We start from the raw sequence: 25808 nt of genomic DNA, 5'->3' as shown, positions 1-25808 counted from the left end.
CAAGTGATAAAAGATGTGCGAAAGCTTCTCCTCTTTTGAAATTCTTCTCTTCCGCTGCCGCATTTTATTTTTCGACCGTTTAGGCGTGTTGGTTGAGAAATGGGAAATGGGAATTGGCAGTTGGCAGTTTTGGGAGTTGGCAGTTGGCAGTTCGGAAGTTTGCTTGCATTATGTCAGTGGCATTTAAGAGGCTTTCATATTAAATCAAAATTAAAAGAAAACCAAGAAAGCGAGTAAAAAGCGAATCCAACATGCAATTAACAAAATTAGGCGGGTGCAAAAAAAAAACACACATACACACACCCAGAAAAATACTTACGAAAAAAATCAACAACAAGAAGAAAAACACAGAAAACAGCAAGAAGAAAGCAACCAAAAAGAAAGAAAAAAAATTCAGCAAATTAGCTTAAATTTTGCACGCACGAGTGAAACGCAGTGGCAGCCCAAAGTGGCCCAAGCTGAAGCTGAAGCTGAAGCTCCAGTTGCCAGTTGCCAGTTGTCGGCGATGGGAAGTGATATAATTGCTGGGGCAGGAAACGTTAACTGACTGAGTGAGTGACTCAACTCGAATCACTGAGAGAGATGCGAGCTGCACAAACTGGGAACTGGGAACTGGGAGCTAGAGAAGCGGGAAATCGGGAACCGGGAACCGGGATATACGCATAGAGGGAATGAGAGTGGAGCGAGAGAAAAAAAAATGAAAATAAACGAAAAGAAATAAATAAATAAGTACGAAGTATTCGGAGTTGGCGGAGCGCCCAAAGTGTTGCACACTTGACTGCGTCCAGGGTATGAGCTTTGGGAATTGGTTGGCATGAACCAGCGGGATTCGCATGCGGATTCAGAAAGAATATGGCACGAGGGGGGAAGGGTGGAGAGACTGCGGATGCGGCTGTCTGTTGGCTTACACGGTTTCCCACACAGCAGAGCTCGCCTGATGCCTGTGTTTATGTTGACGCCTGCAGCGTTTTTGTTTTTTTTTTTTTTGTTCCCCTTCTCGCTTCCTCCTCCTCCTCCATCGACTGCTGCTGCTTGCGACGATGATGATGATGAGTCGCGGTGCCAAGCTCAGATAAAAATTCATTTCTGAAATGAGCTTCATGTTGGTTAAAAGCAAATTGCCAAAATACCAATTCCAAAACGGAGTGTGGGTCATTCTGGGGATCTGTCCGTACTCATCTGTCTGCCATATATTGTATACGATTCATATGTCTGAATCTGAATGTGAACAGTCATCTGTGTATGTGTGTGCAAATGCGTGAAAATATTTTACGTGACGTGTGCTGCTGCTGCACGTCATCAGCACACTCTTTGATTTCGCATACATTTCGTTATTCAAAGCAAACGCATCAAAGTATTAATAACAACACAAACTACATTACAAAACTTATACGCAATTATTTCTCATTGGATTCACATATTTGAAATTAAATTAAATCTTTTGATATTTGTTATCCGAATGGTCTATTTTTGGCATTCATGTCTGATTATTAATTTAAGATGATTTCCAAGATATTTAAAAATATATTCCAAGTGAAATATTAATTCTTTTTTATTATTCATTTGTTACTAAATATAAATTATATATATGTTATTAAAAATTCTTCTTATTAATAAATTAAAACGCTGCTTACAAGAAGTTAAATGTTTAAATAGTATAGAAGGTTCTTCTAGTTAAATATTATTTATTTATGAAATGACAAAAAAATGATCAAATTGTTTTAAATTATGTTGTTATATAGAGTACAAAAAAATACCAATTTGTCAGACAAAGTAACTAAGGTCCGTAGGAAGTAGGTTCTATACTAAAGTATTTCTTAAGTAACTTCTAAAATGTTTATCTACTCACAACAAAATACCTTTTAAATTTGGATTCAATATACTTTTGACACTTATTATATGCACTTCCGATATATTTATGTGTATTGTAACATAGTGATAGTGAAGTAAAAATAGTGATAATAAAGGTATGCAAAAAGTTGAAAAAATATTGCAATTTTCATAGAAAAATACCTCAATATAATGCCCGTTCCACATTCAAATCTCACAGCAAACAGTAAAATGTTGTTTTGCGCAGAAATACCCTTGAGAAGTTGCTAATAATAAGGCATATCTAGTGGACTTTAAAGCTTAACTCGAACGTAACGCATTTATGATGAGGTTTTGTGTGATGATGCTCATCCTCGTTTGTTACTAGGTTACCGCCGTTAAGCAGGCGCCTTCAATTGGTTCGCACACTCAGTGGTCTTATTTATTCATATTTTCGACTTTGAGTGGCAGTCACTAGCATTACAGCTAACCGCTTGCATCCCAAAAAAACGAGAAACAACAAATGAACATAATGACCTAAGCTACTAAACTCCCAACAATTCCATTATCCTGCCCACACTTTCCTGCTCTCTCTCTCTCTCACTCTCTCTATCTATCTCTCTCTTATTTTCTCTCTCTGTTTCTCTTGCTCTCTGGCACATTCACAGTCGGAGCACCGGATGCAGCACTGATAGCGGAACTTCTACTATCTGCTAACTGACTTCTAGCTCCCGGGGTAGATTCTGCTTCGTGTTCGTGAACTGAGTTTTGGATAGATGTTTCTGTTTCGGTTTCGGTTTTTTTTTTGTGGGTGAGGGTTGGGTTGCGGGGTGCGGGTGGCTCTTCACCAAATATTTTCATTGCGCACTCGAATATTCAGTGAGCAAATCGACGCTTGGCCAGCAATTGCATTTAAATAGTTTTTCATTTGACTGGGCAATTTGCGTTGTGTTTTGTGCCTGAGTATTTCCAGTGTGCCGTGTTTATTATGCCTTGTCTTTTTGTGCGTTTGGCATTTTGTATAGTCCTCCTCTGCTCTCCTCCCCCACTTCCATCTTATTTGCTTACGGTTTCAGTTTCAGTTTCGGTTTCAGTTCCATTTCCATTTCCCTTCCCAAGTCAAAAATGCGTAATGTCAGTTACACACTTTCTTGTGGCAAATAGTTGTAATCGTTATTTTTCTTTCTTACCCTTTTTTTTTGTGGCATAGTTATGAGTTGTTTGCAATGCGGTTGAATGCGTTTTCAGGCCGCTGACTAAGCAAAAATCTCAAATATTGCCTCAGGTAATTTGCAAGCACTTGAATGCTTCAATTTTTGACTCGCATTTAAATCGATGAATTCAGTTTGCAATATTGTCAAAGTTTTTGCGTTCAATTTCCATAACTATTGTTAGACCACAGCCTTAGAAACTTTTCATTTGGATTGGTACTCAAACCATTTTCGTTTATGCGTTGCTTAAATTATTTTTAAAGTGTTTCACTCTATTAAAACATTTTTGCAAAGCAACAAACATTTTGTGTTTTTTATGTTTTACACCCTTTAAAAATTTATCAGAATTATGCATAAAATTCAATTAATGGTTGCTTAGCTTAAAAATAAATTTGAGTACAAAATACTCTGCATATTAATATGACAATTGGTTCGAATTTGTTAGGCCTCTTTTTCTAGAGGGTATTTACTAGTCTGTTGCATTATTAGACGCTGTTGTTGTTGTGGGTGTGCTCTGCTGGTAGCCAAGTATTCCCTTGTCCAATTAAACGCGTTTTGTTGCCCGCCAAAAAGCAACAACCAACTTTTTTGATTAAAATTAAAGAAAGTTTTTTGAACTGAGCACTCGGCCATAAGTTTTTTGACGTAGAACAACGGCGCTGCGGCAGCCAGCAACGAGGCAACAACAACAGCAATAACAGCAACAACAATAGGGCAACAAGTGGCGGGATAATGAAGGCTGCTGTTGGATTAGTGTCTGGGCATGGTTCAGGCACACAAGTGCATAAGGCGCTGTCTCTCGTTGTTGCTGCGTAAGCGAAATTAGGAAATAAATTACAATAACAATAAAATGAAGTGGCTGGCTAACGTCGCGCAAAAACAGCTTCCACCAACAGCAACAACAGAGACGCAGTCTCAAATCGCAATCGCAGCCCGCTGGCGATGACGATGACGATGGTATGCTTGGAACTGCAACAACGCCTCAAGTTGTTTACTGGCAAAAGTTTAACCAGAAAAATTACAACATCGCCGCAAATTATCTGCGGCAGTGTCGCAGCTTAAGCATCGCCAACTGTAACACACAACAGCAACAACAATAATAATAACAGCCAAGCGAACAGTGAGAGCAACAAATTGGCATCATTTCAATGTAAAACTTATTCCAAGTCAATTGTTGGCACTCGGCGCACGGCGCGCAAGTCGTCATGCCACGCCCCAGCATCGCCAACGCCCCAACACCCAAAACGCCTTAACCACACACACATACACACACAGCAGCGCCAAATGAGCATTTGAAACATTTTCATGGAAAACTTTTTCTTTGTCCACAATCCACGTCCGCGTGCGCGCGTTTTATTTTATTTCATTTCATTTCAGTTGAGTTCAGTTCAGTTTTTTTCCTCTTCGTTTCGTTTTTTTTTTTTCTCGCTAGCGCGGAAATCGTAATGAATAATTTTGCTTTTAACTGTTTGGGGAGCCAGCAACAGCGACAACGACAGCGACAAATGCGAGAGACGAAGTCTGCGCGTTTGAGACAGAGCAGCAAGGGAGCTGAAGAGAGACAGAAAACAAAATCTGTATCGGAATCTGGCTTGAATCGTCAATGTGGTTGTTGTGGTTGTTGGGTTGGGATTTTGGCTTGGTTCAGTTTGCTATTGTTGACAACTTGACATCGCCTAGGTGGCCAACACTTCCATAGGGAGATTCAATTCGAGCTGCCAGAGGGGAAGCATTCAAATGGTTGAATTGCTGAAACTAAATCTCTGCTTGGCAATTTTCATATTTTAGCTGATCTTGCAAGAGAAACAATTAAAACTCTTTATTGCTAACGAAATTTTACAAGTAAACATATTTTAGATTAGACTAATTTGGCAATTTGTACTTAAATAGATTAATTTCATGAAGAACAATGTGAGGAATATGTGGGAATGACAAATTCATATTTATTTTATTTGATTTTCATTTCACAATAAGTACTAATGATTTTAATATTAATTCAATTTCATATTTGTAGAAAGGAAAACATTCCACAATCAAACTAAATATTTGAAGAGAAACGTTCTCAAGCTAGTCGTATACTTAACATGGATATTAAGTATACGCATATTGATATTTTGATTCTTATTTATTTATAAGTTGCAGAATAATTGTCTCAAGTACAATTTAAAGATACTTTTAAATACACATTTTAATGCTGAGCTGCTTCACACAAAATTTCGTTTCCGTATGATTAAAATTTTGAATTGCGGCGCTGTGTGCAAATTTTGAAATTACCATGTAAACAGATATGCAAAACTACAACCAATAATTAGATAAAATTGCAGCTTGCATTTTATGATGAGAAAACTATAAACAAATTTGATATTGGGCGTCTTCTTATTAGGCTTTGAAATGTAGTAATAATTATAAGCAAATATTCAATAGAAGCTATTAACAATGTCTAATTATATATAAGCAAACATAAACTCTTATTACATACAAAATAGGTAAAAAGAGAATAAAATTTGATCGTTAAAGGAGACACAATCTTCATTTTCGAACTCCTATTTCTCAACTCCCATTCATTCGTGTTCAAGCTAAACAAGTTTCTTCTTTTGCAAGAGCTTAAGTAGAATAGTAATAAAGGCAAAATGCATTTATGGTTCACTTGTAAATCGGCGTCAAGTGGTAAACAAGCCTCGTCTCGGTTATAAATAGGAAACTGAAACCCACAAATGTATTGCGTTGATGATAAGCTTGTTTTTCACATGGAGCAATTAAATGACAACATAAACAAACCGAGAATAATAATGCATAAATATGCATTACGCTGAAAGGTGTAAAAAAATGCAAACAATCCGACTTGTTGATTGGCTTATAAAAGCGATTCAATTAACAAGCTAAAGCTTAGCCGAATTTAACAAATTTCAACAACAGCAAACAAAAAAATAGTGCCATCAACAAGTTATTTTGGAGACTTGATTCACTTGTTGACAACACAGCCTTGAGGGTCACATACTTTTTCAGCTGACTGTAGGGTATTTACGTCTGGATGTCTACAGTACAATTCGAGCGCACATTCAAAGCCATTTAAACCAGTTCACTTGCTTGCATCCGAGCTTGAGCCTGCTGCTGGCCAAAGCTGTTGGCCCCCAAGCCTGTTGGCCGGTTGACTGCTTTGGACTTGCTTGTTTAGCCTGCCAACTTGTTGTCTGTTGTCTGCTGTCCGTTGTCGTGTTGCCTCTGGTCGCTTCTTCCAGTTAATGCAGCAACGCTCTCAAAGGTGCCACAGCTGCCCGGCGGCAGGAGAGCGGGACGAAGAGGCGCCACAATGCAAGGCGCGCGTTTCCGTGGCAATTGAAGTAAACGAGCAACCAGATTTGCTGGCTTCCTTTTGGGAAGCTGGAACTTGTTTCTGCTGTTTGTGCTGCCACTGCGCTGATTTAGTTTTCGTCTCTCGCCCACTCACTCACTCACTCACTCACTCGATTGCATAATGCAATATTCGCTTTCCATTTGGACTCACGCATTTTGCCATTTCCGGACATCACATATCCCCACAGCATTTCAACTCCGTCTCCATCTCCAGCTCTAACCGTCGCCGTATTGTATCGTAAAGTATTGGTTTGGTTTTCGTGAAGCTAATTAGTTGCCAGGCAACCAGTTGGCCACTCTCTGTGTCGCCTTTTATATTTGCCATTTATGGCCATCGAATGAATTGCACTCGCATCGAAGCGATGGCATTCATCATCACCTGACGACGGCGTGAATGGCATGCAATGATTATGAAATCAAATAATATGAAATGATAAACCAAACATTTGCACAATTTCATTTGGATGCGCATCCATCAGCATCGATTCAGTCATTTGATTCTTTATAATTTTGGATTTTGTTTGATTTGTGCGAATTACCCAATTTGAGTTCATTTCGCATTTGGGAACTGAAATCAACTACAGTGAAGCCTTTGCTAAGCATTCTTCTTACGTTAATGAAAAATATCATTCTTTTCATATCAATTTTAATCGGTATACATTTTAGTTTTTCAACTCATTTAAATTAATATTTATAACGATATTCTCTTCATATTCTTTTATTTTTGCAGAACCTCTTTAAATAATATAATTACATTTTCTATATAAGTTTATTTCAGATGATTTTGTTTAATAAAAGTAAAAATTACTAACGTAATCGTTCTTTAAGTAAGTTAAGTTTGTTAAGATATTGGCCAAACGTTGAATTGATTTGCATTTGAATATGATTTTTATTTGATAAAACATATTCGCTTTTTCTTAAAATTTAATCAGTGTATTTTAAGTCATATTATTTAAGTTGCCTTAAATCAATTTGTGTGCGAGAAATCAGATCTCTAAAATATCTTTAAGTTTTGTAAAGCGCTTCCTACGAAATAATTTAATTGTTTTTAATGTGAAATTCAATATTTTTCTTTAGAAATATAAAATATATAATAACATTATCTGTCGTTAAGATATGTGTTCGCTTTTATTAAATGCACATTGTTAAAAAAAATTAGCCAAACCTTAAGTTAATTTATATGACAGAAATTGATCGTTTAATATAACTTTTATTTTGCTAAAACACTTCATATTAAATATTTAATTTTCTCCCAAATTTAAGCAAAAATGTAACACAAATGGTAGCATAATCAACTTCAAGAGAAGTCGGACTGTAAATTGTTTGTGAGAGCGCAACATTTGTGCGGGTGTCAAATAAATTTGTGAGTAGATATTTTGGGAAATTTTTGAATTCTCAAAAAAACATTTTGCTATAGATTAAGCAGTCACATATTTCATTAGCATGCGATGTGAGCTGAATTGACTCATTGTTCCAAATAAAAAATAAAAAAAAATTAACAAATCGAAATGTCGATACAATACAATTACCTGTTAATTTGTTCAGAATTTGATTTAAATTTAAATTGGGTAAGTTTCCTCTAACGAAAATCCAGTTCTTTGAAACCAGTCTTTAGATAGCATTTTGAAAGAAACAAAACTCTAAATATGGGCCAGATATCCGTTTACTTCAAGTGAAAAGATAATAAAGTATAAGCCTAAACAGTTTAAGCTGTCATCCCATGCAACACTCAATTAAATTTTATTAATTCAATTAAAAATATTACCCAAAATGAAAAGATCATGATTCAATTGAGAGTGACATATTATTTTTACATATTTCTGTATTAAAGAATTTGTATGTTATTGCGAGAATTCAATAAATATATGGATAAATGAAGTAAACAAAAAAAGGAGTTTACAACAATTAGGTTTTTGTTTATATTATGTTAAAATATCAATGTTATATCGGTATACTGATGACACGTTAGATCGATAGCGGTTAACATATCAATGACATCAAGAGTCTCCTAGGAACAACGAATTTATAAATGTTTTCTGTTAGTAATTACAAGTATAAAATAAGCCAAAATAAAGACACTCCGAATTTTGCTTAACAATTATTAATGTTGCAACTGCATTTAAGTTTGTTTTAATGTATACATTAAGTTCAGAATAACGTTTTATATTTATGCATTTGTGAGTATTTCGTTATTTGTTCATATTAATTATGTTGTATTTAATTTTTTTTAGACAAACACATAGATACACAAAAAGTTTACAACTTATGTTGAAATTGCATCTAGAATTTATTGAGATAACATAAGGATAAAAGATACAGATACACAAAACGAATGATACTCTATATTATTGACATTACGTATACGCATTCGAGTCTTAAAGCCAATTAAAAGTGAAATAAATGCTTATTGTTTAGCTGTCATTCAAAGTGCTCAAAATAATCAGCAGCGGATTCACTTGTTGCTGCTAAGCTGACAACACATGCAGCATGCCACTTAACTGGGCCAAACTCAAATTCAGCGCGCATTTACAATTGTATGCGCAAACAAGAAAAATTACAGGGCTAATGTGGAGTGGATGTGAGCGAAGAAGAAGAAGAAGGAACTGAGCAAAGTCGATTGCTGTTGTGTGTGTGTTATTTGCACTTGCTGCCTGCTGCTTCCGAGCATTTTCTAATCCTTGTTGTTTGTATTCGAGGACATCAACTGTTGGAGGAGCCATGCGCATCATAAACAGTCGAGTCGAGGCTCGACTCGATTCAACTTGCCAGCTGTGACTGCTGTTGCCTGCCTCTGCCTCTGTCTCTGTCTCTGTGAAGGCTTTTGTTATTACAGCGAGTATTTTCCTTCTTTATTTCTTTTTCGTTTCAGTCAACGTTTGCACTGCTAATTATAACTCTTTTTCTTTTTTTTTTTTTGCTTGTCCTGACTGGCAACTAACAAACAATAACGTAATGGCGACAGTAACTGTAAATGGATGTTAGCAGCCAAGGCTTTCAAGTGCCGCACAGCAACCATCCAGGCAAATTCTTTATTTCCTCTACACACGTATGTTAAACACAGCAAACTTCTCTGGCTTTAAAGTTGCCACTGCCACATTTTATGTGTGACTGCAAATTGGGGCTTTTATTTTTGATGTAACATGGGCATTTTGGACATCATTGTTGTTGCTCTGCGTTGCTCTACGTTCATGTTGCTATGGCATCCAGAAGTAACAGTTAAGTTTTACAGAAAGCCACTTGATTTTATTAGGAACGCTCATAAAGTCTTCTTCGTCATTGTCATTGTTGTTGTTGCTGTTGTTGCCCAACACCGAGCGAACGTCAGACAGACGATGGAAAGTGGAGAGACAAGCGACCCTCGAAACAGTTTTTATAGTCACAAACTCTTAATGGATGTAAAATTTGCAATGCTCTTGCGTAATAACCGTGCCGGATAAAGAGACAATGAGTGTGGAATCGCATTTACGATAATTGGAATGCGGTTCATAAGTGCCCGCCCATTTAATTGGGCATGCCCAACTGTCTTTATGGATTGCCAATCAAATGCGCATCAAGAGTGTGCCATTCTAAAGCCAAACGCTTAACCCAGATTTCATCTTAAGTTGCACAAGTATTTCCACTTACACTTTGATCATTAGTTTGCTGTTACCTGAGGTCATTTAAGTTATCGACTAGCAGATTTAAACATATTTATGTGAATGGATATATTCAATATTTTATAAAGATATAATTTAACTATAACTGAGTTTTTATTGATGTATCTATAGTATACAACTATTTACATTCAAGGAGAGTCTTGCTTCAATAGGATTGTACCCAGATGAACACTATTAGTGTTGTCAGATTTATTCTATTTCTTTGATTATGTTATGTTTATTTAATTGTTTTGTAATATTTTGACTTCTTGCTTTTCTCCATCGTAATTTTTAGCTCTTCTTGCTTCTTTTCATTGTTATCTTTAATTATGTTCACTCTGCTCACGATCGATTCATCTGCCTCTCCTAATTTATATGACTCTTGCTGCTGGTATTGATTGCACTCTTACTCTACATTGCTAGACACATTCCCACTTATCTATTTATATTGTAGAAATTACTTTACTTTATAAAATTTGCTACATAATAACATTATTTTGTATTTCAGTCATCAACTCGCATAAATTAATACACTTGCATATTTGAAGACATTATGTTAGTTAACAAAAGTGACTAAATATTATATTTATTTTTTTTTATTTTGAAAAATATCTTTTGTTCATTTTTATATATTGGATTTATGGTTGCTAGTATTTTACTCTTTTGCCAGTCATACATTTTTTCTTTCAGTTATTGCTTTCTGTTGCCTTTTACGGTAAATTTTCTGTTGCATTTTGGAATGTCTTTTTTATTACATTTTCCATTACTTCATCAACATCCCTTTTCTATTAGTTCTGCTGCACCTTTTACTTTGTCTTCTGAATGAACGCAATGACTCGGGTGAACTCAGTTTGTGAACAAACGTTTATTTCTTAAGATCCGAGTTCTTATATAGCTAACAATCATTTTGTATCTCAAACCTTTTTTTCTTTTTAAAATTATTATGATATAAATTGTCACGTCTCAGCATGATACATTTTTAGGATCTAATCTTAGTTGTCCAGTGATTTTATGACAATAATAACTCCATATGGATATATATATTTCATCCTTGAACTATTCTGAAGAGTTTCTTAAGCTTTTCCCACTACCTTTTTCTGTGCATTTTCCTTTGCTTTCTCTACTAATTGTAGTATTTAAATTATGGTTTTCTAGATCTTTCCTACATCTATGTACATATTTTATTTATTATTTATACTTTTGTCAATATACTCATTTAAAGTTTTCCTTATATAAGAAGTTTCTAAATTGAACTAATGAAATTAACTGATGTTTAATATAAGTGAATTCAGAACTATGTTTCAACTGTTGTAAAACTCAATTCTCATTGGTTATAATGCCATATTATTTGAATAACAATTCTGCTGAGCAATACGCTATGATACCTGCGATGAATAGCAGAACGCTGCGTGGATTAAAGTTAATAAATATAAGCTAAGGGCGCAATAAATTTCAATGCGAATATGAGCTCATAAACTAAAAACAGACGTTAATGGCAATATCGTTGCAGGAGCAACCGGGAAGTGGGGGGAAATGGGGCACGGGACACGGGACACGGGTTAACGGGTTGCGGATGTTGCAGCACAAGCACAAAGAATGACGGCAAAACGAGCCTGCAACGGACAGCAAACGTGTTGGTGGCAAGCGGGTTGCGATGGGCTCCAAGGGTGGGAAGGGGGAGGAGGCTTCAAAGCAAACGAGATGTTGCTTGTGGCAGCAGCAGCAGCAACATCATCGCTACTGCGTTGACCAAACACTAAGCCAACGACTTCGTGTTGCTTTTGTTGTTGCTGTTGCTGCTGTTGTTTTGTGAGTAAGTAGAATTTGCATTTTGTGGCAGCAAAGTGAAAAACGAGAAAACTCAAAGCGCCGCCAGCGACTGCTAATTGGCTGTAGTTGTGTTGTTGCACTTGCAGTTGATGTTGGCTTGGCCCCGTGTCATTGCTGTTGCTGTTGCTGTTGCCATTGCCATTGCCATTTGCTGGTTGCTGCTTGCAAACAAAGCAAATATGGGCACATCAAGTGAAACAAAAGCAACCAGCGCGCTTTAAACAGACGCTGACAATGACCACGGCCTCTAATGATAATCAGTTTGATTATGGTAATGATTGTGCTCCAAATGGCAGCTGTCTTCAATTTTCCATCAACAGCAGCAGCAACAACAGCAGCAGTATCAGCTACAAACCAACTGCAAACTAAAAGCAGACAACAACAACAATAATAACAACAACCACAACAACAACAACAACAGCAAGCTGAACAAACAAGAAACGATCGGTGCCAGGTGCTTGCACCTAACCGATGGCCAAGTTGCAAGCAGCAAGCAGCAAGCATGCGGCAATCGGTTAGTTGCATGCGGCTTTTGGGCAAAGCCTATAAAATGCAACGCCGCCGCATTGCCAATTTCACTCTCACTTTGTTAGCTAACACGCGAACCAAGAGGCATCGCATCGCAAACTCAAACAAAACATACATTCAAAGCGTCACTCGCGATTCGCGTACGAAACGCGCACACGTGTCGTATGCGTAATGTTCATTTCAACGAATAAACTGCAAATTTGATTCAACTAAATCTAAGCAGCGAAAAAAAACAAAACAAAACAACAACAATCAACGCGAGATATCGCATTATGTTTTTATCTTTTTTTTTGTCACGTGCTACGGTATTTAATTGAGTGTCAAAAGCGTCAATAAAAAGCAATAAAAGCATAATAACAACCACAACAACAACAACACCAACAGAAACTAGGAAATAAAGAAAAATTCGCGACTTGCAACAATGTTACCCATAAAGGTGAATAAATTATTAATTTATACCTATCATATTACATTTTGCTGCCATCAACAGTAACTTAACTTTTTTTGTATTATTTTTTACTAAATGTTTGCTTCATTTTTTGTGTATTTATTGTTATTGCGGTAAAGTGTGCAAAATTTAAAGTTTTATTGCTGAATTACAAAATTAAAATTTTTCTTACTACTTTGATTGACTAATTTATTTGATATCCTAAATTTACTGAGGCTTAATTCGATTAGCAGCTTGCATTTTAGTTTTCATCAAGTTCTAAATTTTTAAATATATGATAAGCCAGCAATTTAAATAATTTGAAAATAGTGTTTGTTTTTTTCTTTTGTGAATATTTATTTTCAACTATTAAAACTAGTTTTAGTTATAATTTCTTATTTTGAAGTTAAAATGTACAATTTTAAGTATTCCTTTGTTTCAAATATAGTTCACTACTTTAAACTCACTTCTTGCAAAAATAAATAAATAAAATATGCTTTTATATTATTGTATTCTTATTTAAATTTCATCTAATTAATATCAATGGATTTTTATTATTTTAAAAACATTTTAATCAGAAAAAAAATAGTTTAATTAACTTATTCAAAATCATAAGTTTTAAAGAATACTACAGCTACATTTAAAGAGCAAAAAAATAAATTTAATAAAATACTAATAAAATAGATTCGATTATCCTCAGCCATATATAATTTTATTGAAATAAAATATATTATATATTCAATGACGAAAATTACTTAAAATTTCAGACAAATGACTAAATAAACAAATTTTTAAATTGAAATAAATTATTAATTTGTCTTATAGATGTTTAAAAGCCTATAGTTATATATAATTATTATTATTATTATTATTATATCATTAAAATCCAAAATTAATAAAATATTGCATTTATTGATGTTTGAGTAGTTTAAATACTATACACACCTAAATACCTTTTAAATTTGATTTAAATAAAATGCATTCTAAAATCACATGTTAAATATATAAAATAATTTGCACTTGGATTCTAAATAGTTCACTGTTGGGTTTGCATGGCATATTATGTAGCTTTCGAGCGAGGTATGAATTTCGCTGTTGGCTGATATTAAATAAATAATTACAGTTATAATGACTGAATGTGTTTGTTTGTTTTAAGTGTAACTACATACTATAATTTGAACTGTGTTCGCTCAGGTTCATTGTACGTGGCATTCAGAAAATTGTGTTCGGCTGATGCCAGCATAATTAATACACAGTTTATAATTATGTGTGTGTGAATGTGTGTGTGTGTGTGTGTGTGTGCAGTGCAATAATAATTGTACCAGCAGCAACAGCAATTTGTTTAACACTGCCTCTCACATGCGGTGGCTACAATTAAATTAATAATTGCATTTATAAATCAATTTAATTAAATTATTATGAAATTACAATGCAAAATGGCTGTGATAAAGCAAACACCGCATAAACATCAAACATGCAAGACTATCAACACACAAACGAACACAATTTTAATCAAATGTTTTGCGGCCGCTGTCATTTATTGCATCATTCAAATAGTGCATTAAAAATGCATTAAACCGGCTGCACAATTCGCATAATGCGCTAAATAAATGATGGCACATCGCAATTGCCAAATGCACTCACTGCTCAGTATTATTTTATTCACTTATTCGTTTGCCAATTAAATCTAAATGTCCACTCAAACTCGAATGAATTTACAATTCTCGCTTTTTCCATTTTCCCTATCATTTACAGCTTGCTGTCCTGCTCTTTTGTTGCATCTCCTTCTCGCCAGCCGAGGAACTCGAAGCTAAGCCCACGGATGCTAAGGTCGAGGCTGTGGAAACCACTAAACTGACGCCCAGCGTCGAAGAATCGAAGAGTAAGACCGAAAAACGCGATTCTTCAGATCAAACCGGTAAGCGAAAAAAATTTAAATAAAAAAAATTATGTGTTTGCAACAAATTTCCTATTAAAAACAAACAAAAAATACTTAAAAAAAATCCTTGGAATTTATATTCACAATTAACCATAAAAAATTGACTTCTTTCCTTAGAAAAAATATATTTAAAAACAAATTAATAAGAATTTGTGTTAAAATTTAAAATAATTTGAAGTGATTTACTTAATTCACAATTTCCATATTGTTAATTCTCTAGCGGACACTATTTACAGTGATAAAAACGTAAACTGAATAAATTTTAAAAATAAGAAAAGGTTATTCCTATAACTCTGGATTAGCACTATATTTAGAGCTGAGATTGATTTTTCAAACTTTTTCTATTTTATCATAAATTGTATAAATTCATTAATTTTTTGGATTAAGTACGACTTTGTTCGTTTGTGAAATTATCTTAAAATATAAAAATTATTCCAAAATCATGCTTATCATAGGTCTAATTAATGTGCCAAACAAGAGCTATAGATTTTCTTTAATCACAATAAAAACATGTTTAGAAATATGTTTTTTCTTGTTTTTTACATAGAGTCTTATGCGACATTTTCGACAGAGAATTATCCTCCTATCATTATACTTGTAAACAATCGCCAACGTTTATATATTATATTATTATATTCATATCATATCTAACGTTTATATTAAAGAAAGTATTCGTCAACAAATTTTATTGTTACAAACAGCTAAAAGAAAATATATTACCTTATTTTCTTTTAGCTCTTTCCAAGTATAAATGAAGAAATGCGATATAAAGTTAATACATGTTAAATATTCATAAATTCATTTAAAGCAAGTGCCAAGAATTTTGAAATTTCCAAAACATGCTAGTAGAAAATTAGGAAATAATTTCCCCTACATATTCAAAGAAAGTAATTACAACAAATTATAGTACTATAAACAGAAGATGAAATAATTCCCCGCTGTTTATTTTTGTGTACACCAAAAACAATGTTTGTAATTATCACAAAAAAGAAAATGACGCAATAAGTCGAGTAAAGTCTTTTTAATAAAATATATAAATTTAAGAGAGCCAACGCCAACAAACAGGTCAAGAAAAATGATGGAATAATTCCATACAAGTTCAAATACATGGGCGTGACATAAAGTTAATATATACTCGTATTGGCAATATTCACAATGAATTACACATAAATGGATTGCAATTTCAACTTGATATATTGACAGCTTGCACAATAAGTTTTATTCTTTCGAAAAATATATAATATATGAAAAAGAACAATTGGCAGCAAATGTTGTTATTATAAACTGCATCGCATAGAAATCTAAAAAGTTTATTATGAAATAAAAGCGAACAAAAAGGAACACAAGAGTGTATTAACAAATGCGAAAACAATATGCATTGATTTATTGAAATGAAATGCCAAGAATTTCGTGTAATTAGGTTGCATTTAATATTTTTTCATTAAAGAATAATTCTGATAATTAAGCGTGTAGAATGTAAGCAAAGCAATCAATTCGAGTGATATTTGTTTGAATTCAATCAATAAATTGTGATAACTAAATGACGATGAAATGAAAACTGTAATGAAATTTCATTGAAATATTTATTTTCTGACTTCAATGTAGGCACCGTGTTCATAAGCAATCCAACCAAAGAGACCGCTTTCCGGCCCATTTACCCAGCGGCCACATACTACGCGGCGCCAGCGGAAAGCGATGCGATATTTGAGCCAACCACAGTGCGCTACACAGCAGCCGATGCAGCAGCAGCAGCAGCACCGCAGCAACAACAGCAGGTAAGTGATGAGTACTGAGCAGCAATCGTTAATTAAACAAACGCACAACACTTTTCAGGCCTTTTATGGCAAGTCGGAAGGTGGCAGCATACGCTTTGGTGAACAGCGTCATGGCGCTGTCAGATCATCCCTGCCAGGTCCACTGAGACTTTCACAGCACCAACAGCAACAGCAACAACAGCAGCAGCAACATCATGCTGCGCCACCGCATAGGTTTAGCTATGCAGTGCAGCCGCAAGTGGAGCTTTATCAGCGGCCGATTGCCAAGCAACATGCGCCAATTTACAACTATGTCGAGGCGGAACCGAGCATGTATGAACGCCTTGCCCCACAGCAATACCAATTAGGTGGAGCCTCGACAGCAGCAGCAGCAGCCGCATCGTTGCCAGGCCATCGTGTGCAATACATTATCGCCATACCACTATCATATATGCGACAATTGCAACAGCAACTGGGCGGCAACTTGTTGCAAGTGCCCTCAAGCCCAGCTCCAAGCAGCAGCAGCAGCAGCACAACCACAACCAGCACCTCGACAACCACATCAACAGCTGCACCACCGTCAACACCAGAGTCAGCAATTGCCTCAGCAAGTCATCCAATTGTCCAGCTACTCGGTCCATTGGCACGCGATCAACCGAGCGTGTATCATCGCCATCAGTACTATCCAGCTGAGGGGCCAACTGCAGCGTCTCCCTATGCTCAGCAGTATCTGCAGATACCAGCTAGCGTTCTGCTAGCTGCCACACAACAACTGCAGCAGCATCATCAACAGCATCAGCAGCAGCAACAACAGCAACATCAGCAACAACAACAGCAACAGCCACAAACGTACGCGAAGGTTGCTCCCACAACGTCGCCAGTCTATCAGCCATTCATCTATCAATCGCAGCCACAGTTTCAGCTGCCACGCCTCTATCCAGCAGCGCCCATGATCTATACCGAGCAGCCAGTGGCTCAACAAACCACGCTTTATGGTAAGTTAAGTCAGCAAGTGAATTCAAACAATTTATGAGTTGCTTATGAAAAAGGCAAAAACATTTAGCAAGAAATTTAGAGGCAACATTTGGCTATAATTTAGAGAGGAAATTTTCGAAAAGTATAAAGGGAATACTAATAATAATAATACTAATGAGAATAGGAATACTTCAGGCAAAGAAATTCAAGCCAACACTTGACTAAGTCAACAGATGAGTTTAGGCTATGAAATTGTAGGCAAATGCAATCTTTCAATTTTTAGACAGTTTGTTATTAATAGCCTCAATACCAATAGCAAATATTTCATGCTAATAAATTCAGTGCAACAATTTTCCAAAATTTAAATCATTTCAAATATATTTAGTCAACAGTCTGTTGCCTATGAAATTGTTTGCAAATTTATGAAATTTGTTTGTATATAAAAAAACAGTCAGACAGTTTAACAGTGTTAGATAAAAACAGCTAAAGCGACCTCATAAAGTTTGCGCATTGTCAAATAAATGTTGACTTCAATAACTTATCTTGATAAAGTTGCTGCTTTGTATGAAAAACTTGGCTAGAAAAGTGCTGGAAGAAAAAGAACACAATATACACATCTATTTTTTTTAGATTTTAGATTTATTAAGTAGTTGAAATAGTACAGCAATAAAGTAAGTAAAATAAGAACACAATGCATGGAAAACTCATTCAGACCAAACCGATATGCATAAATTAAAATTAGATAGATCTCTAACAACATGTGCATATTCGATCATTTACTAAAGTAATATAGCAAGAAGAATAAGAAGAATCTTTAAGTATTAATTGGCAATCACTTAAAAAATGCTAAACAATTTGCAAGTGATTCGAAGCACAAGCAGAGCAGCAAACAACTTTGAAACTCTGTTTCTAGAAGCTTTAGTTACCACTCTACTCGTGTCCTTACTTCACATTGGGATGCGGCAATTAGTGTATATTTGATGCAAGCTCGCATCGATGACGCTAATTTAAATAACTGAAAAAGCGCCTTTGGGCAATGTGACTATTGCGAGACAGAGAGTGTTGAGTTGGTGAAGTTGACATTACCAAGCCTTTTGTAATTTTTGTTCTCTCTCTCTCTCTCTGTGTGTGTGTGTGTGTGTGTGTTATAGCATATCCGCTGGCACAGCAGCAACAGCATCATCATCACCAGCAGCAACATCAGCAACAGCCGGCACGTCTAGTCCGATTGGGCCCCAAGCATGGACAACAGCAACATAAATACGCAGCAGTGCCGTTGGCAGCAACAGCTTCTTCCGTTTCATCGGCGCCAGTGACAACAGCAACGACAACAACGGCAACGGCAGCAACTCTAGTGTTACCAACAGCAACAACAGCAACGCATGAGGCAGTGCAACAGCAACAGCAACAACAACAACAACAACCACATCATTCACTGCCCATCGTGCACTACAATCCAATTTATGTGCAGGCACCAGCAGAGCAACAACAACAGCAGCAACAGCAGCAGCAACATCAATTTGCAATATTGCCACGTTTTAGCAATAATAACCCAAAGGCGGGTTACAATCTAGCCCATGAATCAACGCCACCAATTCATGTTGTCAGATTGTCAGCAGCCAACGCATTAGGGCAGCACCAGCAACCGATACACCATTACCATCACTACCAGCCAGCCATGGCACAGCAGCAACAGCAACAGCATCCACATCTTTACCAGCCACATGCATTGCCGGTGGGCAACTACATTGAGGAGCAGCCACAGCAGCAACATCAACAGCATCAGCAGCAGCAGCAGCAGCAGCCAGCTCTTATACCGTATTTTAGTCATCCGGGTGCCGTGCACTATGGCACGCATTTGTATCATCCGGCATCGGTTGCCGCCGTCTCAGCAGCAGCGGGCACAAAGCAGCTACAGCAACAACAACAGCCACAGCAACAACATCAGCAGCGACAGGCAAGTGAAGCGACCGCAACAAGTGGAAGGTTGCCAGGTGACAGCGGCGTCAAACAGCCAACAGCCGCCACGAATATTGTGAAATATCCCTAAGCGATGCCTGACGACAGCAACAACAACAGCAACAGCAACAACAACAGTTGCAACAGTCGAAAGCACGGCGACAACTGCAGCGAACTGTTCACTTTGCTTGCGGCTATTTTTGTTCCACTTGTTTTATATGTGATGTTCATGTGTGATTGTTTGTATGTGTGTTTATGTGTGTGTGTGAATGAATATCCTACAAAATATTTTCTAACTTATTGCAGCAGTTGCAGTTGTTATTATGATTATTTTGTTCTTCTTAGTTTGCTACCAAACTAATTCGCCTAATTTTCTAGAATAACTTTTTTTTGTGTTGTGTTTTTTTATATATACGAATGTTGTTTTTTTTTTATTATTTTTATAATTTAATATTGGGTGCTGTGCTTTGTATATTTTGCAAAATATTTGACATTTAATTGCCTTGAAGTTTGTGTCCAACTTTTGTTTGCTCTTCGCGTTGTGTACATATTTTTTGAAATTTTTGAAATAAACTCTCGTTAATATATTGATAAAACCTGCCATTGAATTATTATTTTTCTTCTTTGCTTTTGTGGGAATAATTTGATGATGACTCAATGAAATAGAATGTTTGAGCTTAAAGTTTCTTGTTTTCATTCGATATTTTTCCACTTAAATACACAAAGTATTCTACAGAAATGTGGCTTACTTTGCATTATTGTTCGACTTAAAGTATTTTTGTGTGATTAAAACACTTAAATGGAATTAAAAAGAAATACGAATGAATAATCGAAAACAAATATTATGCACGTATTTCAGTTGAGAAAAGAAATGATTGAAATTCTCGTTTTCGGGGTTTGCCACTATAATGATATTAATAAGAAAGATAATGTTAAGTATACCCGACTACGAGATACCCGCTACCCATTTTGAGTAAAAGCAAAAAAAGTGCGATATTATTCATATAATATACCACAAAAATATACCACAAATATATTTGGTATAATGATATAGTGATACATGCTAAATATACTCAATTAATAACATTACAAATATACTATAAATATACCAAAGGCTATGAAATGATTGAAATTCTCGTTTTCGGAGTTTGCCACTACAATGATATTAATAAGAAAGATAAAGTTGAGTATGCTCGACTAAGAGATACCCGTTACCCATTTTGAATAAAAGCAAAAAAAAGTGCGGTATTATTTTTAAAATATACCAAAATAATATACCACAAAAATACTTAAAAAAAAAATATCAGAGCGTATATTTGGTATATTGATATAGTGATATACGCAAAATATACCGATTAATAATATTGCAAAAATACAATAAATATACCAAAGGCTATATTGGTATAGTATTACATTCAAATACCATAGAGTACAAAATATACTAGATTGTCAGTAAATGCAACTTAGACCCATATAAAAGTATTTCCTAAATAACTTCGACAACTTTTATCCGATCGCTAGAAAATTTTCAGGAATTATCGACACTGCAATTATTATTGTGTGTACCCAAAATCTACTGTAGCTTGAAAATTTCGCTTGTTATTCGATTAGCCGAAGCGGAAGTGGACGTGAAACAAACTTTACCTGATATTACAAATTCTGTCGGAAAAAAAATGTCTCTATTTTTGAGATCTATGTGTTCACACAGACAGACGGACAGACAGACAGCTCGGTTGTTGACCCTGATGAAGAATATATGTATGTATATACTTTATAGGATCAGAAATGCCTTCTTCTGCCTATTGAAAACATTTCCTGCCGGCACAAAGTTATAATACCCTTCTAACCTATGGGTAGCGGGTATAATAATAATAATAATGATAATTTATTGGCAATGGCAAATCGTAAATCGCATATCCATTAACCGACTTATGCGGGCTTTGGCAAGCCGCCGGGTTAATCGACTCGCCCCCTCCCCGTACACATCAACTACATACATATAATATATAGAGCGAGTATATTATGTACATAACTGAACTCTCGATGGAGCATGTTAAGCGTGTTGTCATTTAATTGAAAACATTTCTGTAAATATGATTAAGCCGAATGCATAAGCTGTGATTTGGGGCACAACTTCTGGCTTGGAGGGAGGCGACCGCAGCGAAGGCATCAATTAAAATGCCCATATTTAATGAACGCCTATTAAGAACTAAAGCACGTGTGGCAGCTGTGGCAGTTGTGGCAGTTGTGTGTTGCAGGTGACAAAGCTTTTTAAGCTGCTGCAACACATACATACACAACATTTTGTTAGCTCTCTCTCTGTCTTTTTGTCTCTCTTGTCGCCCTGTTGTCTTTTCCGCTTTTTATTTTTTTAAATTTCCTGTAAATTCATTTAATAATGAGCTGGCAGGATTATATAATAAGCGCTTCAAAAGTCCATGGTCGCCTTTGTGCGTGTGTGTGTGTGTGTGCTTCGTTCGGTTGCCAGTGTCAGTGTCAGTTCAGAGGCTCATAAAAGTCACAGACCCGCAAATCCGTTGACATGAACGTTACAAAAAAAAAAAGTATATATATAAAAGTTGGCAGTAGAATCGTTGCCGCCCATTCAATACTCTTGAAGTTTTCAATACTTCTTTATATTTGAAGAGCAAATAAATAAAAAGAAGCAAATTTTATTGCACTAAAATATGTTAAGCTGATTATTAAATTTGCATTTGCTATGCCTTGAACAACCGGAAGTGAGCACTTTAATGCCGCACCGCATGAAACGTGCCAAAGTTTTGAATGCCAACTGCAAAAGGGTATTCAAAAGGCTGGCGATGGGGCGACGAAAGGACTAAGAGGCATAAGATAAACAACTTCCGTTGAACGCCAGTGGGTGACACTTGCATAAAATGCGCATTTCCGGTTGCAGCTGAAATAAAAATGGCGGGCGGCACGCACGACGCACTCACTGCACTGGACTTCACTCCACTCCTCTCAAACCAAACCAAACCACTCGACGCCATATTCACGGCTACGGAACGCTGCTGCCAGTCAGTGGCCATATTGGTGACCATTCGCTCCGTCGACCGTTTCTTTTTTTTTTTTATATATTTTTGCTCTGCGTGCTTCATGTTTTAAATAATGAAAAGCTGCTGCTGTGTTGTGCGTGAGTGAGAATGTTGTCGACTTTAACAAGCATTCAATTTGATTGCAGGCATGATGATGTTCACACTCCACTTTCGTGTAATTCAACTGAGACGCGTTGACGATTTTACGATTTTATTTTGTTTAGCAGCGTGAACATTGAATAAGCCGTTTTGATAACCTGCAAGCGCATTTCAAAAGTTATTGATTATTAATTATTATTGGCACTACAGAAATGCATAAAAGGGAAGCTGAATTTTCGAGCATATATTACATAGCTATAAAGCACTTTCTTAATTTTTCTTATGCATTTTTTACGACTCGAAAACTGAAAAAATAATATCGTATATAATCAAGATTAATTTCACAACTTTAGCAATTTTCATTTCAAAACGAAATTAAAATAAATTAAAGTGAAATATAATTTAAAATTATACTAAAATTTAGAATGTATAAAAAAATAAATAAATATAAAATAAACAGGAACATACATATATTTAAATAGTACATAAATATGTATTAATACAACAATTTTCCATTAACGCTCAAACTGAGTTAAATTAAAAAGCAGAATTCGAATTCTGTTCGTTTGACTAAAGAAAATTTTTGGTGTAAATTTTATGGCCAAATTATTTTCAATTTTAAACAATATCGTAAGTGAATTGAAAGCATCTCACTTACACAGCAACTAAATGACTACTTACCGCCAAAAAGGTTGTCATACGCACAGGCATCGAATGGGCAGCCACAATGGTAACCGAACGCTGTGCACGATTGAGCATTAAGAGCAAAGTGCGCCGAAACTCGATGGACTGATCCAACCAATTGCAAGCGTAGATGGCATGATAAAGTTGCTCAGCACCAAGACCGATATCTTCGGTGGCATAGCAGATGATGAATGTCTCAAAGACAATGGCCACGAACATGAAAAACAAATGAAGCAACTTTGAGAAGCTAACTTTAACGAAGAAAATGTAAAAGGCAAAGGTGCAAATCGAACACGCTGTGCAGGCAAATTGATAGAAGAACACCGACGACATTGTATCCTGTATGATGGAAACCAATCTAAAAATAAACATGAGACATTAGAGTATTAATACATAACTACACAGGGAGAGAGAAAAAAGGGTAAATTGCAAATCTTGATTTAAAATTTTTTCTATCATAAAAAAAATCTACGTTTGAAATTTGATATAAGATTTTGCCCGCTGAGATTTTATGATTCAAATCTTGAATTTCAAAATTGGAAAATCTTATCTTGAATTTCAAAATTGGAAAATCTTAAATTTTTGTAGAATTTCGATCTTAATTCAAGAATAAACCTTATTGGTTGAAATTTGACATCATTATTCAAGAAAAAATTCTTCATTTTAGCATGTTGTTTTTTCTGTGAATTATTATACTTGCAATAAAATAATCTGATGATCTCGAATGCAATCAATGAGTTGCTCATAGGCCAGCGACTGCGACTCTCGACCATGTCCGATCATCGAAACGCGTTGAGCCAAGGCTCGATAGTGTCCCGCCACCATAGTCATATAGGACATGGGATAGGTGTCATTGCTGAGCGTCATCAGAGCCAACGAATAGAGGCTTAACGTTTGCCAGATGACGGTGAACAAATACACACGATTCGAACGCTGCCAATCCCATGGATACCAAGTGGGAAACGCCAACTCCTGCTCGGCTGTGCAGGCCACAAACAGCATGGACGAGGTGAGAATGATGACAAACCAACGAAAGAGACCCAGAAAAATGCGTGTCACCAGTTCAATATGCTGTTCGACAATGTCGCGCTCGCTTTGATGCTGCAACCGGCCATCCAGGTGATGGAGTATCTGATGGAATCGCTTCAACTGGCCGCGTATGCGCCAAACATTGAAATACTTGACTTGTTCAACCAGAACCACAGAAGTCAAATAGAAACTTTCACAGAATTCGGTTAGATTGCTGCTCAACAGACACTCAATGTAGAAGGACATTGGCACATGCACGTTCGTAATTAAATTGATGATAATGCCATAGGCCTGATAGTGTTGGGCCCAAAACGTATTCCCCTCGGGTGGATGCAGGCCAAAGATGCGCCAAATAATCCATTGATAGGCAAAGGCACGCGTCGAGTCGACAACAACTGCGGGTAACATTTTATTCACAACACTTTTCGACACTTGGCTTTTATAGCGTCCGCCTAGACTAGATTTATGCAAATTGGCCCAGCACCTCCAATGGGGCGGCTACTTAATGCGTAAATTGCCACCCCCAAAAAGCGTTTACCCCACACACTTAAAGTTTCATGCTGGCCATATCAAATTAAAGGCGCACTTAACTCTTTGATGGCGATTAAAATTAAGAGTGAGATGCGAAATGACGAAATTGCACTGCATTAATTTTGCTTGTTTAACGTGTTGAAATAAAATGCGATCGCGAGAAAGAAAAAACCCAGTAGTATAAAACATATATAAGGAATTAATAATAGATTATTGAACAGGTTGAATGAAGCTACCAAAGCAAAGCGCATTTTTACTTTGTTCATACCAGTTTTGTTGTTAACCAAAAAGCAACTAAAACCAATTGAATTGTGGGCGTATCTGCATTTGGTTTGCCAGAGATACACAATATACAATACACATATATTTAAAGTATAGTATAGAATGTCTATCGGGGAGCACCGCTCACAGGTGTCAAACACGGCGTGTATTCAAATTAATAATGCCAAATTGATTATATAACATTTGTCAATGCGAATCTGGTTTCTGGGCTCAAACCCATGGACCGTGGAGCTTAGCCATCCGTCAGATACAACACAACACAACAGTACAGAACAGAACAGAACAGAGCGTCGTCATGATTGAATATGATTGATTTTGGCGGCATAAATTATGAACAGGGCAAACCCAGCCAACATCCCAACATCCCGTCCATCCCTGCTTAGCCCCCCAAAAACTCTGGGCAACCTGTCGCGACCTTGGCCATTTGACAAATGAGCTGCGTAAGCCGAAAGATTTGCACAAGGCGCATAATTAAATGGCCACCGGGCGGCAAATTGGCATTGCCAGAAGCCAACAGAAGGCAGACGGACAGAAGGACACATCACCATCAGGTGCTCTGGTCTCAATTTTAAATAAATAATGTCAATTGCAGGTCAATTATTGGAAATCGAATTTGTGACTACTTGCGATACTTGACAACTGGCATTCATAAAATTCAAATTCAAATCGAGTTCAATTAGCATTCGCATCAAATCACTGACTAAATTCG

The 25808-nt window shown here is 36.1% G+C and overlaps 2 protein-coding genes across 2 annotated transcripts; one reads left to right on the top strand and one right to left on the bottom strand.

Moving 5' to 3' along the window:
* The first annotated feature begins 12436 nt into the window (after window positions 1–12436).
* Window positions 12437–19998, top strand: LOC117578015 (myb-like protein Q). The gene is made up of 5 exons (XM_034263116.2): window positions 12437–12803; window positions 14550–14712; window positions 16339–16508; window positions 16567–17482; window positions 18614–19998. Exons 1-5 carry the CDS (start codon window positions 12789–12791, stop codon window positions 19510–19512), a joined length of 2163 nt encoding a protein of 720 aa, XP_034119007.1. The 5' UTR covers window positions 12437–12788; the 3' UTR covers window positions 19513–19998.
* Window positions 19999–22390: 2392 nt separating this feature from the next.
* On the bottom strand, window positions 22391–24759 carry LOC117566924 (odorant receptor 19a-like). Its single transcript, XM_052004363.1, has 3 exons — window positions 23954–24759; window positions 23255–23626; window positions 22391–22731 (listed from the first exon to the last, which is right to left on the bottom strand). The coding sequence occupies exons 1-3, from the start codon at window positions 24692–24694 to the stop codon at window positions 22678–22680; spliced, it is 1167 nt and encodes a 388-aa protein (XP_051860323.1). The 5' UTR covers window positions 24695–24759; the 3' UTR covers window positions 22391–22677.
* Window positions 24760–25808: the final 1049 nt, after the last annotated feature.

The sequence above is a fragment of the Drosophila albomicans genome, chromosome X (assembly GCF_009650485.2).
Source record: "Drosophila albomicans strain 15112-1751.03 chromosome X, ASM965048v2, whole genome shotgun sequence".
NCBI lineage: Eukaryota > Metazoa > Arthropoda > Insecta > Diptera > Drosophilidae > Drosophila > Drosophila albomicans.
The sequence above is the reverse complement of the archived record's forward strand: the minus strand, read 5'-3'. Positions and strand labels throughout refer to the sequence as shown.